Source organism: Sphaeramia orbicularis, chromosome 19 (genome assembly GCF_902148855.1).
Source record: "Sphaeramia orbicularis chromosome 19, fSphaOr1.1, whole genome shotgun sequence".
In the NCBI taxonomy this organism is placed as follows: Eukaryota; Metazoa; Chordata; class Actinopteri; order Kurtiformes; family Apogonidae; genus Sphaeramia; species Sphaeramia orbicularis.
Window position 1 is genome coordinate 49,009,309 of NC_043975.1, and position 12,962 is coordinate 49,022,270.

Below are 12,962 nucleotides of genomic sequence, written 5' to 3' on the forward strand. Positions count from 1 at the left end.
CTCTGCTCAGTGCATTTGTCCGTAGACGCTCAGCGTCCATGCACTTCAATGGGACTGAGTGGAACTGCTTTAAAAACCACTACAAACTGGACCAGCACTGGACACATGACACCTATCGTCCCGCCCCCGGACGCTCGGAGCCATGGGCGGAGCTCGGCCGGGCCGGACGCTGAGCTTCTGCGCGCCGATCGGAGGACGGGTCCGAAGGCTGAATGCGGTTTGATTGACAGCTGTTCTCAGATCTGCTCCTTCACTGACACAGTTCAGTTTAATACCGTCACACATTCTGCTGTGAAATCAGAGAAACCAAATGAACTGTTCATTTACTGACCTGAAAGAAAACACAACCACTGGAATAACTGGGTACACTGAACTGAAGTTACACATTTTCTTGTTTCAGTTCCAGAATTGAATCATTTCTTGTTCAGTTTCATATGGTTTTGTCAATAGTTAAATCAATCAAACTATTGTTTGTGTTTAAATAACTTGACTTTTTTTTTTATGTACGCTGACAACGAGCTTCCCCTGTCTGAAAGACGAACAGACGACACTGAATCTGACCAACATCCAAACCAAACCTGTTCACTCTGTGTGTATCTCATCTACACTATATTGCCAAAAGTATTGTCTCCCCCATCCCAATAATCAGACTCAGCTGTTCCAGTCCCTTCCATGTCCACAGGTGTATTAAATCCAGCCCTAGGCATGCAGACTGCTTTTACAAACATTTGTGACAGAATGGGTCTCTCTCAGGAGCTCAGTGAATTCCAGCGTGGAACTGTGATAGGATGCCACCTGTGCAACAAATCCAGTGGTGACATTTCCTGGCTCCTAAATATTCCACAGTCAGCTGTCAGCTGGATTATAAGAAAGTGGAAGTGTTTGGGAACGACGGCAACTCAGCCATGAAGTGGTAGGCCACGGAAACTGACGGAGCGGGGTCAGCGGATGCTGAGGCGCAGAGTGCGAAGAGGTCACCAACTTTCTGCAGAGTCAATGGTACAGACCTCCAAACTTCATGTGTCCTTCAGATTAGCTCCAGAACAGTGCGCACAGAGCTTCATGGAATGGGTTTCCGTGGCCGAGCAGCCGCATCCAAGCCATACATCAGCAAGTGCAATGCAAAGCGGTGGATGCAGTGGTGTAAAGCACGCCGCCACTGGACTGTAGAGCAGTGGAGGAGCCTTCTCTGGAGTGACCAATCACACTTCTCCATTTGGCAATCTGATGGACGGGTCTGGGTTTGGCGGTCGCCAGGAGAACGATACTTGTGGGAGCGCATTGTGCCGAGTGTAAAGTTTGGTGGAGGGGGGGTTATGGTGTGGGGTTGTTTTTCAGGAGCTGGGCTGGGCCCCTTAGTTCCAGTGAAAGGAACTGGGAATGCTTCAGCAGAACAAGACATTTTGGACAATTCCATGCTCCCAACTTTGTGGGAACAGTTTGGAGCCGGCCCCTTCCTCTTCCAACATGACTGTGCACCAGTGCACAAAGCAAGGTCCATTTGGACATGGAGGACAGAGTCTGGTGTGGATGAACTGGACTGGCCTGCACACAGTCCTGACCTCAACCCCATAGAACACCTTTGGATGAATTAGAGCGCAGACTGAGAGCCAGGCCTTCTGTCCAACATCAGTGTGGGACCTCACAAATGTGCTTCTGGAATGGTCCAAAATTCCCATGAACACACTCCTAAACCTTGTGGACAGCCTTCCCAGAAGAGTTGAAGCTGTTAGAGCTGCAAAGGGTGGACCCACGTCAGACTGAACCCATAGACTAGGAATGGGATGGACCTGACATTCATATGAGAGTCAAGGCAGGTGAGGGAATACTTTTGGCAATATAGTGTATTTTCTCTCCCATTGATTCCAGTGGAGGTTTGGATCCAGTCCCTTCTAGACCTGCAGGACCACACACACACACACACACACACACACACACACACACACACACACACACCAGAATAACCCTTTAGATTGTGTTCAGTTTTGTGGCTGAACTGGATCGTCAGCAGATTCTGTTTGATTGATTCATGTTGAGTGTTTTTATTCCTCCTTAGGTATGAAAAAAACAATACAATTGAGTTGTGTTTTTTTGTTTTTCGTGGATTTACAAAAATGTCCACTCAGCTTCACCATGCATTATATTCTTGAAACAAAGAAACAAGTATTTCAAACCCAATATCAGAAAATGATGTGAAAACAATGAAATAAAAATATGTTTAATGCTGCTAATCGGATGTTTTCCTCACATTTTAACATGTTCTAATACTAGTTATTACTCACTTCATGGAGATAATATGCAATAATAATAAAAAAAAACAACAAAACTGTTAATTACAATCTAACAATTAACAATTGATTGACACTCCAACCTGTTAGTGCAGATCAGGTTTATCCAGAACAGTAAAGTTACAGTAATGGTCTGTGTAGCAGCCCTTGGCATCAACGAAACGGCGTAGAGTTCGACTGGTGCAAATCTTTATTTCATCATGATGCGCTGTGAAACTAAAACACAAACATTTTTACATAAGTTATTTTACAAAATTTACTTAGTTACATTTTCCTTAAAAGCACATACATTACAAACAAGACATATTACTCATAATTGTAATTTAATACACACATTTCAAAAAACAAAAACAATCAAAAGAAAAAACATGCCACTACAATTAACACATACCTTGCTCCACCTACCAAGGGTGCAAACTCCTCACTCATCCCATGGATAACAGGTATGCGAACCAAACTGTGCTTTAACAACAAAAAACAACCCATTCCACATGAGTGTCAAGCTTGATATTTGTTCAAAAATAATATATCAAACAAATCAAACTCAAATGTTCTCTGTGCTCACCTCACTTCTTTATTCAGCACAGTCCTGCTCTGCTCTGTGTGGCAACCCAAATGCATATGGTAAAACAGGTGTGTGGCAATCAGCCTCATTATATCCCAAAAGGGGGTGTGGCAACAATAAAACAAAATGAAAAGAAAATCCAACAGAAACCAAAATAAACAAAAAAAAAAAGGGAAGAGGAAAAAATCTAAAACAATAAGCCTATCAACCGGCCACTGACAGTCTGAATGTCAGTGTATGAGGTGATACGGAACTAAAACAACCAATATAAAATATAATATACATATAAATAAAGTATAGAAGAGAACAGCTGTAGAAAAACTGTCCACTGGAGGAACCATTCTGCAGGAAAGGGTTCAAATGACTCCACTGGTCCCAAACACACCATGGTGCAGTCAGATGCAGCTGTTAGCTTTAGCCACCTTAGCTCGTGTATCTGTGCATTCAGATGCAGCTGTTAGCTTTAGCCACCTTAGCTCGTGTTTCTGTGCATTCAGATGCAGCTGTTAGCTTTAGCCACCTTAGCTCGTGTATGTGTGCTGAGCTGCTCCTGAACACACACAGACCCTATTTGGACTCAATGGGACTAAAGTGGAACTCTTGTGTTTTTCCCACTCATTCTTCCCATGAAAACCACCCGTATGTGGAGGTTCAAACATGGACGACCTCTGCTTTGGAAATGTTACCTCGCACTTTTCGCCGTTAGCTTCTAGCTTCTCCACAGGTGGCTAATGCTGTTGTTGGTGGTGAGTCTTTGCTCCTGCTCAGTGCAGTCTTCATCTCAGTTTTCGTGGTTCCGTCGTCTCGGTGCTGCCGTCTGCTGGTTGTTCTGTAACTACAAAGTAGCAAATGACCAACCTTCAGCTGCAAATCAATCTTCATTTTGTAATCACTAGTAGGTCTAAAATGCTGTAAGACAACAGAAAAACAGCAATAAAATCGAAGTGAGTAATCAAACAAAATTAAGGTAAAGATTAGATAACTCCAAATATTACATGGATCAGAATGCACATGACCAGTTGGAACGAAAAATCAAGGGTGAATAAAATGAGCATAAACCACACGTAGGCTTAGAAAGTCAAAACAGCAATAAAATCTGGGTAATGTAAACAACAATCAGCGAGTAAGTAATTATTTCTAAATACTAGAGAACTTTAACAATCAATAACAAACAATAAGTAACGCTAAACTAAATCAAAGAGATACGAGTAAGAATTTCTAAATATTAAAAATTGGAAATACACAAACAACCAATAATCAATACTAAAGAATTTCAGAATAATCAATACTAAAGAATTTCAGAAATACCTGAACCACGATAATCAATACTAAAGAAATCTATCTGCATAAATCAACACAGATCAATAACTAAAGATCCAAGAATGCCAAAGTGACAACAAATCAATACATTGATTATAAATGCATAGACAACAACAGATCAGCTGATAGGATTAACTAAATCAAAGATCAATGCTTAGAGAAGTAGGGCAGTATAAAGACAACTGATCAATCAGTGAACTTAAATAAATAAAACCAATACTAATCAAATCTATAAATCAATTACAAGTGCATAGTCAGAAACAGATCAATTAAAAGGATCAATTGAATCAAGATCAATGCTTTAAAAGGAAAAAATGCCAAAGTGACAGCAAATCTATAGATTGATTATAAGTGCATAGACAGCAACAGATCAATTAGTAGGATTAACTAAATCAACATTAATGCTCAGAGAAATAAGGTGGTATAAAGACAACTGATCAATCAGTGAACTCAAACAAATAAAACCAAAACTAATCAAATCTATAATCAATTATAAGTGCATAGACAGCAATAGATCAGCTGATAGGATTAACTAAATCAAAGATCAATGCTTAGAGAAGTAGGGCAGTATAAAGACAACTGATCAATCAGTGAACTTAAACAAATAAAACCAATACTAATCAAATCTATAATCAATTATAAGTGCATAGACAGCAACAGATCAATTAATAGGATTAACTGAATCAATGGGAGACGACTGATTACTTCTAAATGCAAAACAAGGACAAGGTAATCTGATAGAGATTAATCAGAAATAGCTAATAGGAATAATGGAATTAAATCAGGCAATGTAAAGTGATTATTATACTTCTAATTATTTATGGGCCAAAACCTAAAGAATAAAACTAAGGGAAATAGAGTTGGACTTCAGTCAGTGTGTCATTCCAAAAAGTTTCACTAGATGAAGCCAAAGCCTGCCTTATGCAAATTAGGCTGTCTGATGGCCCTGTCTCTGTTCTAATTTAACCAGATATGTTTATAGAAGATTTTGTAAAGAATGGAATAGAGTCAATAAACTTGAATAAGGTTTCTCCTTTTTCTTTTAAATTCGCACTGCCAGTTCTATTAGCCCTCTGTACTTATCTAGTCTCAAAATGGAACTTTCCAACCAGAATGAACTCAATACTTCAAGAATACTTTCAAATGGAGGCACAGTAATATGTTACGTCTGTTGGTCTCTACTCTTTGCATTACCCTTAGTTGCCTCAAGAATACTTTAAGAATACTTTCAAACAGAGTCTCTCAGCTATCATCCCAAACCTTAGTTCTTTTTAAATAATAAATAAACACAAACAGCTCTGTCGGCTGTCAGCCCGTACCTTAGTTCTTTTAAAAAATAAATAAATAAATAAACAAACACAAACAGCTCTGTCGGCTGTTGGCCCGTACCTTAGTTCCTTTAAAAAATAAATAAATAAATAAACACAAACAGCTCTGTCGGCTGTTGGCCCGTACCTTAGTTCCTTTAAAAAATAAATAAATAAATAAACACAAACAGCTCTGTCGGCTGTCAGCCCGTACCTTAGTTCCTTTAAAAAATAAATAAATAAGTAAACACAAACAGCTCTGTCGGCTGTCAGCCCGTACCTTAGTTCCTTTAAAAAATAAATAAATAAACAAACACAAACAGCTCTGTCGGCTGTTGGCCCGTACCTTAGTTCCTTTAAAAAATAAATAAATAAATAAACACAAACAGCTCTGTCGGCTGTCAGCCCGTACCTTAGTTCCTTTAAAAAATAAATAAATAAATAAACACAAACAGCTCTGTCGGCTGTCAGCCCGTACCTTAGTTCCTTTAAAAAATAAATAAATAAATAAACACAAACAGCTCTGTCGGCTGTCAGCCCGTACCTTAGTTCTTTTAAAAAAATAAAAACAAACAACATATGAACAATGTAACAACAAATACTTCCACTCCACACTCTGTATGCAAATATGCACATAAGTTTTGGCAAGCCTCAAAATTTAGAAAAGTCAATATGCAGAATTCAATTTAAACTGGATCCTGCTTCCTCACCTACACTCTTACACATATACTCACTTAGAGACACCGTGGGGGCTTGTCAAACGCAGAATTCTTCAGGTTTCTTCAGGTTCTTCCTCAGGAGATGTTTTTTCTGGGTTGTTCGTTTCTTCCTCTCATGTTTTTCCCTCTCTGACCTGTTACTGGGCACAAAAATGCACCGTCAGCCAGATGTCAGATAGAGAGCGACATGAGATAAAAAACTGAAAAAGCTGTTCTTTTCTTCTTCCCCCCTTCAATGAAATACATGCATTCTCCACCAAACTGTTGTCGTTTTGTTTCGCAAAAACAAGGTGAAACCAGTGGATCGTCTCAAAGAAGAGGGATTTACTTTGGCTCATAAAAGGTAAACAGGCATACTGACAGCGTCTCGATGTCCCAATACCAGTTGCATCTAGTGAACGGTCTTTTTCAAGGATTTTTCTGAGTTGTTACATGTATGTGTTTACGTAAATGGTAGATAAGTCCATGTCTCAGCTGGCGCCACTGTCTCTGTGGAAGGCCTTGACACCCTAAGATGGTTTCTAACAGCTTGTATGAACTTTATACGGAATAAAAGTGTGTCCAAAGTTCACATATAGTATAATATGGTTAAATAATGACATAATAAAAGTAAAAGTAAATAAAAGTATAGATCCATAAATATTCAACATTTAGCAGCATATATCTGTACATATGGTGTCAGACACAATTATTTAAAGGTTGAAAATCCATACTTGACTAAATAAAAAAGAATAATTAGCTTTTTGTTGTGTCTGACGGTGTTGACAAAAACAAAGTAATGACAGGAAAAACACCTGTTTGATGGAAAAAATAAAAAAATGGGGAGGTTGCATCACTGTAAAACTTGGTGGCCAAGAAATGGTTCTATGACTTTAAGACTTAAGATTTTTTTTAAAAATTAGAACTTTTTTTTCTACAAAAAAAAAAAAAATCCTGTTTTGTCCAAAATCTCAAGAATCAGTGAACTACATGTAAATTTGATCCTAAATATCTTTGAAAATGCTGCTTCTTTTTAGTAAGAAAGATTTACTAACACTAAACTAAATGTTTTCATTTTTTGTGACAGGTGTCAGCTTAGTTTTTAGAGTAAAATAATTAGCTTTATGCAGATTATGTTTAATTATTTCTTACACAAAAAATATATACTTTCAATTAATCTGTAATGAAACTCATAAATTAAAGACTTTAGATGGAGCTTATCATTTACTGACTGAATTTGGTGCCTCTAACACTTCAACTCTATCATGATAATTAATGCATCTTAACTGAAGATACAGAAACTCTACAAAAAAGTTATAAAACTTCATCGCACTGAACAGTTCATTTCTTTGTTCTTCTGATAGATGTGGATATTATTAATTTTATATAATATATACTGTAAATACAGACTGTGGGTTGGATCAAATAAAATTCCTCTTTTCTACATGTGTTCATTGTTCAGCCTGAAGGTTTTCTGTTTTTGTGGTGATAATTTTCAAAGCAGTTTGTACCAGATTGATTGGATTTTAATGTTACAGCAGGATTATCAAATCACACTGCTGCTATTATTATACTTTTGTATCTTAAAACACCAAAGTTCATCCAGTTTTGAGGTTCATGAAGCAGAATTCCCATATGTCTATTTACTAATAATATTAAAGACCTTACATTACTATGTACTACTGAGTTTCATTTTCTCCTCGAATTTCATTAACCATGACAACGGTCAGGCATCACTGCTGAACCGTGACAACAGACAGGTTTCAGGACCAAAGATAGAAAGATGAAAATAGTCACTCAAACTCAACGTTACATCATTAAAATAAAATACTGATGTTTGATGAATATAAATATTAATTGCTGCAAAACAGTTTAATAATCAAACAGTTGTAGAAGTTTGTAAATCAGACCCATTAATGCAACATGTAGATGAAATCAGTATTAACATCAGAGGATTTTCACTCCTCATACTCAGTTTGTGGAACAGGTTGTGTTACTGATAGAGAACATTTGTTCACTGAATGAAAATACTCTGAGAAACATTAAACTTCACATGTTGATTGAATCTGATAAAGAATGAGCATCAGTCTGTGAGCAGACACTGAACCTTCAAATACCTGAAATATTAACAAACTACAAACATTTCAAACATATTTACCCACCATGTGGAATTACAACAAAATAATTGCCTCATCGGAATATTTAGTTTTTTAAATATTAATTTTTGAATGAATCTTTCTGAACCTGTACAGCGTTGAATTGATTATGATGTAAAATCAACTCCCACATATTCCCAATCAATACTCAAATAAAGTGATTGATCCATTGAGGTGATTGATGATTAGAGTTAATCCAGGTCCCTGTTGGAGTGAGTCCTGATTTCCATACAGTGACTTTGCATCAGCAGCACCATGCTCCAGTGCTCTGGGAGAGTTTATAGTCCTGACACTGGAACTGTGGATGACTGACAGCTGTCCTTCATCACAACACAACACACACAAATCCTCCTCATCAAAAGCATGACTTTGGTCTCCGTCCTCATCTGGACTCTCCTCTGCTGCTGCTTCACAGGTAAAGTCCAGACAATCCAACTCCTCTCCTCTATGAACATCCGTCCCTCTGAGATGAAGAAGACAAAACCATGACGCTGCTTTATGTTTGTGTCTCTGTATCCTCAGAGTCCAGAGGCCAGGTCACAGTGACTCAGCCTGGAGCAGTGAGCTCTGATCTGGGAGCCTCCACCACCATCACATGTACCACCAGTCAGGATGTTGATGGCTCAGACCGTTTAGCCTGGTACCAACAGAGAGATGGAGAAACTCCTAAACTTCTCATTTACTATGCCACCACTCGACAATCAGGGATTTCCAGTCGTTTTTCAGGCAGTGGATCAAACTCTCATTTCACTCTGACCATCAGTGATGTTCAGGCTGAAGATGCAGCAGTTTATTACTGTCAGAGTTTTCATGTTATCAACAGTCAGAATGTGTTCACACAGTGAAAAACTGTCGTACAAAAACCTCCTTCAGCTGCAGAGGAACTGATCTGATCCTCAGCTGCACTGAAGCTAAAACACTAGATGGTAACAACACTATCCACTCCATAACTGGGATAAATCACACTATTTAACACTTTATTATTATTGTTTTTACACAGTTTTCAATCATGAGCTGAGCATCAAAACAACCTGTTAATAATTTTTTAACCCCTCCATGATTATTGAATTCCATTTCTTTGATGGTTTTCACTTGTTTTCATTTGTCTTTATGTTCAAGTTCTTTCACAAAACTAATAAATATCGTCAGTGTTCGAACGATGAAAATTCCGTCACATTATGCAGGTCATATTCTGTTACGATGTGAGTTTGTGAGCTTTGGTTTTTCATAGTTTGTTTAAGAACTGTACATAATTCTGTGTGCTAGGGCACACATTTTTTATTTGGATGTGTGATTCTACGTTCAGTCATATGGGAGTGGTAGCAATTCAAGACTGGGCCAGTATAATTCAGATGGACTAATTAGGCAGGTTTTTCAAAATGTTTCTGTAATCTGTGTGTTGCACACCTAAAATCGTGTGACGCCTTTTTGTGTGTTTTTTTAAATCTACACTTTTATTTTATGACTTTCTTTTTATTAATGTTTCCATTTTGCTGCAAAGTGTAATGCTTAACCTTGTCCAGTGATGGTGCTGTGAACTGTCATGGCACTGGCAGTGTGGATAACAGGGGTTTACAATAGGAGTTATGAGGTAGGAACTATTCTTCTACTCCAGTTTCCTCTGGGGTACTATAGTGATGCACTGCCCCTCGTCCTCAGATGCATTCTGGGAAGAAGAACAGTGAGTGAAGTTTCCTCATTGCTCTGTTTGTTCTGTGTCATTTGGATCTGGTCCACATCAGGACCAAACAGTCATTGTTATTGTGGCTCTCAGCGCTCTGGGACCGGTAACATGAGCACTGGGCCGTTAGCAGAAGTCAAACCACATCTAAGCAGATCAGGATCCACATTCATGTCTTTTTATGTGTGGATCTCTTTCCAAACCTCTGGCCACAATTTTTTTTCTTTTTTGTTCAAAGTTTCACAATATACTTAGTCAGTAATAGTAAAAATGTGATGAGTGGTAATACCATACATGCATTTCATTCAAGCACACGGGTAATTGTTAATGACACACTTAATGTTTTCTATTGAAATATTTAATTTATTGATGAAAATAATTAAAATGTTTATGTATAAACCTTCAATGACCAAAATAGAACACTTTATAACAAGGTGTCATTATTTAATGGGATCAAATCCTATTTACATTGTCCAGCAGTATAAAAAAATGATCTGTCAACTGTATTTAATTTGACCCTTTATTGGACAAAATCAGCAAAAAGTGAATAAAACACAACATAACAATGAACGCAAAAACCCCAGGTTTGATGTACAGACGTTTATTTGCGGTCAAACACTGAACCAATATTGCAGCAGTGAGAGAAGCCTGAAAATGTTTGCTGTTCAAAGTGTTGAAATGACACAAAGCCAGAGAGTTGGAGAGACAGAGTGAGCTGATGAGCAGAGTCAGAGCAGTAGGTGATCCCCAGTGAGTGGGCTCAGTACTGGGAACACTGGTGTGTCCTCAGTGTGTGTGAGAGTGCAGACTGGGAGCCCTGGGTGGCCTCACAGGTCACAGAGTTCACCTTCCTCCACTGGTCTGCAGGGAGCCTCAGGGTGCTGCTCCAGCTGTAGTGGCCGTCCTTCTGCAGCACCGCGGGGCTCCTGCTCTCCTCCCAGCTGATGCTGCTGCCGCCGTTCACCTTCCAGGACAGACTCCAGTCTGAGGGGAAGCCCTTGTTGGCCAGGCACATGAACGTGGCCTTCCCCTGCTGCAGCTCCTCTGTGGAGGGGGGCAGCACCGTCAGGGTGGGACGGGTATCACCTAGGAGACACCAATCAGCTTAGAGGACAGGGACCACACAGCTGTCAATCACACATCCCATACTTGGACACAGTGACTATGTGAGAGGGGATTTTCTCCTTGAAGGACTTGGTGTCAGATGGTTTTTCTGCTCCACCAGTCACTCACTCACACATGGTTTCACTTCCTGGAAACAAACTCAACTTGGAAATCAGCACAAACAGTCCTCATATGAGCTGAAATACAGCAAAGTGCACTGAAAGAACATGTTCAACCAAGTCTGTGCTGTGTTCTTTCAACTGTTTGACAAAGTCACCAGTGAAATCAGAATAATCTGTGTTGTCATTAACATTCATTCAAACCTATTTATTTATTTATTTATTTATTCATGAGCCTATTTATATTGAAACCAACATAAAGACAACAGTGATTCAGTTCTTTTATCACTGACACAACCTGATGATAAACTGTTAAATATAAAACCAAATAACCTCTCAAAATTAATGCAGGTTTAGTCTTGGACAAAATCTGAGCTGAGTTGGAAAAATCACATATAAGTCTCATTTGTTCATGAAAAACATGACGTTAAAAATAGATCAAACTCAAGGCGATAGGTAACGTCTGTATTAGAAACAAAGACAGACTGTATATGATGGAAAATGTCTAATATTCATGGTTCTGTTCAACGTTGTGAACATATTTACTGTCAAACACAAACAGACGCATGACAGAGTTAAGAACAAACAGTGACATAAATAACTGACGACAATCACACCTTCATGTCGATTTCAATTATCACTGTGCAAATCACTATAAATGATTCCAACATAAACTACAAACTGTAACTGACACAATGAGAAGATATTGAGACATTTTTTCAATTGTGCATCTGTTTGTAGATTTAGTTGAGTTTTTTTAATGTCACTGATATGATAAACTAATATGTTTATGGTGGAACATGACAATGAACTGATGTAAAACTTGGACTAAAGTCTGAACTCTTCTCATTTACATCAGTTTAAACATCAGTGAGACATAGATATGGAAAGAAATGTTTAGGAAAGCTGCACTGAGGACGACGACACCAAATAAAACACAACCTGAAAATTTTACATATGAAAAAAACCTTTTATCCGTTTATCCTTTAATCTAGAATTTCAGTTATGTTCCTGTCTTTACACCAACAACTACAGCAACGAGTCATTTCACATATTTCTAACTGTTACCAAACAACTACTGTTCACTAACATTTAAAGTTGATGTACAGTCATTATAAAAAAAAAAGTAAAAATTCAGTCTAAAGCAATAAATATTGCTGATAAATGATTGAAATTTGTTGAATTTTGCACTTACTTCCAACATCCAGTCTGGTTCCTCCACCGAACGTGTACCACAGTGATACAAAGTGGTTGAGTCGTCGTACAAAAACCTCTGAGTGTAAAGACACGGCTCTGTGACTCTGAAAACAACAAACTCAACAAAGTCAGTGTGAATCTGTAAAACACAGCAGCATCAGGACAAAATGAATCACAACACAAACACAACAATCAATACAAATATAGATTTAGTTCCACATTTATTCTGTTTGTAAATGTATGTGAAATTAAGTGTGAATTGAACTGTGCAGATGAAAAAAGAACTAAAACAGACATTTACACAAGAAACATTCAGAGACAAAAAACACTAATCTTATCCCTGACACATTCCTAATCAATCCAGTGTAAATGTATTGATCCATGTATAGTAATCAGAGTACCTGTTGGAGTGAGTCCTGATTTCCATACAGTGACTTTGCATCAGCAGCACCATGCTCCAGTGCTCTGGGAGAGTTTATAGTCCTGACACTGGAACTGTGGATGACTGACAGCTGTCCTTCATCACA

General features: G+C 38.3%; 2 gene segments (V, D, J or C); one reads left to right on the forward strand and one right to left on the reverse strand.

Moving 5' to 3' along the window:
- The first annotated feature begins 8,697 nt into the window (after positions 1-8,697).
- LOC115439485 (Ig kappa chain V region 3381-like) lies at positions 8,698-9,179 on the forward strand. The segment is given in 2 exon segments: positions 8,698-8,749; positions 8,857-9,179. Coding segments are annotated over 2 exon segments (375 nt in total).
- Positions 9,180-10,600: 1,421 nt separating this feature from the next.
- LOC115439597 (Ig lambda-2 chain C region-like) lies at positions 10,601-12,890 on the reverse strand (the record flags this gene model as incomplete). The annotated part of the segment is given in 3 exon segments: positions 10,601-11,101; positions 12,434-12,539; positions 12,837-12,890. Coding segments are annotated over 3 exon segments (486 nt in total), but the record flags the coding sequence as incomplete, so codon positions are not given.
- Between the last annotated feature and the right edge of the window lie 72 nt (positions 12,891-12,962).